This window comes from Tigriopus californicus, chromosome 1 (genome assembly GCF_007210705.1).
Source record: "Tigriopus californicus strain San Diego chromosome 1, Tcal_SD_v2.1, whole genome shotgun sequence".
NCBI lineage: Eukaryota > Metazoa > Arthropoda > Copepoda > Harpacticoida > Harpacticidae > Tigriopus > Tigriopus californicus.
In genome coordinates, this window is record NC_081440.1 from 4,214,488 (window position 1) to 4,215,648 (window position 1,161).

A 1,161-nucleotide genomic window follows, 5' to 3' on the forward strand; every position below is an offset into this window, starting at 1 on the left:
CGATAAAGCGACTGCAACATTGACGAAAATATTCGCTGGCTATACATTTACAAAATGGAGGCTATCAGGAGTGCTTTTGAACGGATTCCGGCCACTCCAGGACGTCGTAGCAATGTAGCATTTGTACTTTGACATCAAATTCTCGCAAGTACATAGCTATAGCTGGCCCATGTATTCAGCTGCAGTTTCAAACTGACTTCAAAAGTGAACTCTGGCTCAATAAGCCCCCCCCCCCATCCTCCCATTCTACTCCAAAAGAAGAGCCAAGACTTAGTATACAGCAAACAAGGGAGGGATGCTGATGATAACAAACACAACAACCTTGACGTTGGCAATACTTCCCCGCCTATAACGATCACTACCCTACAACTAACAAACACATGGCGTCTCAAATAGCACCAACAGTACCTTGGTTATAAGCACAGGGAGATCAAGTTAGATTTGCATCTTGAAGCAAGTCGCAAGTCGATCCTAGTGCCACCAAGTTTGGTAAATTCAAAATGTAATTTCCCATAGATGTCTTGTGCAAATGTGTACCTACACTGTATACCGGACCTGGGTTTGGCACTACCGTCACGTTCTTTTATGCCCACATGGGAAAATTTAGACTGTGCTTGTAGCATAATTGTATACACCTGTTGCCCGAAAGGGTTTGGGAGTACAAATCTTGGCCAGCGTTGTTCAACATTCCTGGCATAATTTACAGTCGTACCACAAGACCAACTTAGACTCTAGAAGTGATAAGCAGGAAACAAGTATTTCTTGAGTCTTGGATTGGAATACCGTTGGTCTGTCGATGGCTGAACAAAAACGTTTTCTTTCCATCTCCAGGTCAAATGGTGGGATATCCGCAAATTTAAGGAGCCCACCGAAGTTCTAGTGTTGGATCCAGGGAAGGATGGAAAGCCAAAGAGTGAGCGAGCCCATGGAGCTTCATGCCTGGAGTTTGAACCGTCCATTCCGACCAAGTTTATGGTGGGTACAGACCGAGGTATGTCGTTCTCCCCAGTTTTCCTTGTTCGCTTTACAGTTTGTGGATTCTATCTAGAGCTAGCTGGATTATTGTTTTGAGTCATGGCAGGGTTTCCTCTGTCACTTCAAAGCGAATATGTATATGTACTTTGGCATTTGAGTCAGCATGCTTTTGCGTTGCGACGAGTT

At 44.4% G+C, this 1,161-nt stretch overlaps 1 protein-coding gene across 1 annotated transcript in view; it reads left to right on the plus strand.

Moving 5' to 3' along the window:
* The window catches only part of LOC131880856 (dynein intermediate chain 3, ciliary-like), a 50,544-nt gene that overhangs the window by 41,002 nt on the left and 8,381 nt on the right, over positions 1-1,161 (plus strand). Inside the window, exon 7 of the mRNA XM_059227575.1 lies at positions 832-991. Within this exon, the coding sequence (XP_059083558.1) occupies positions 832-991 (160 nt within the window). The remainder of the gene's footprint in view (positions 1-831; positions 992-1,161) is intronic.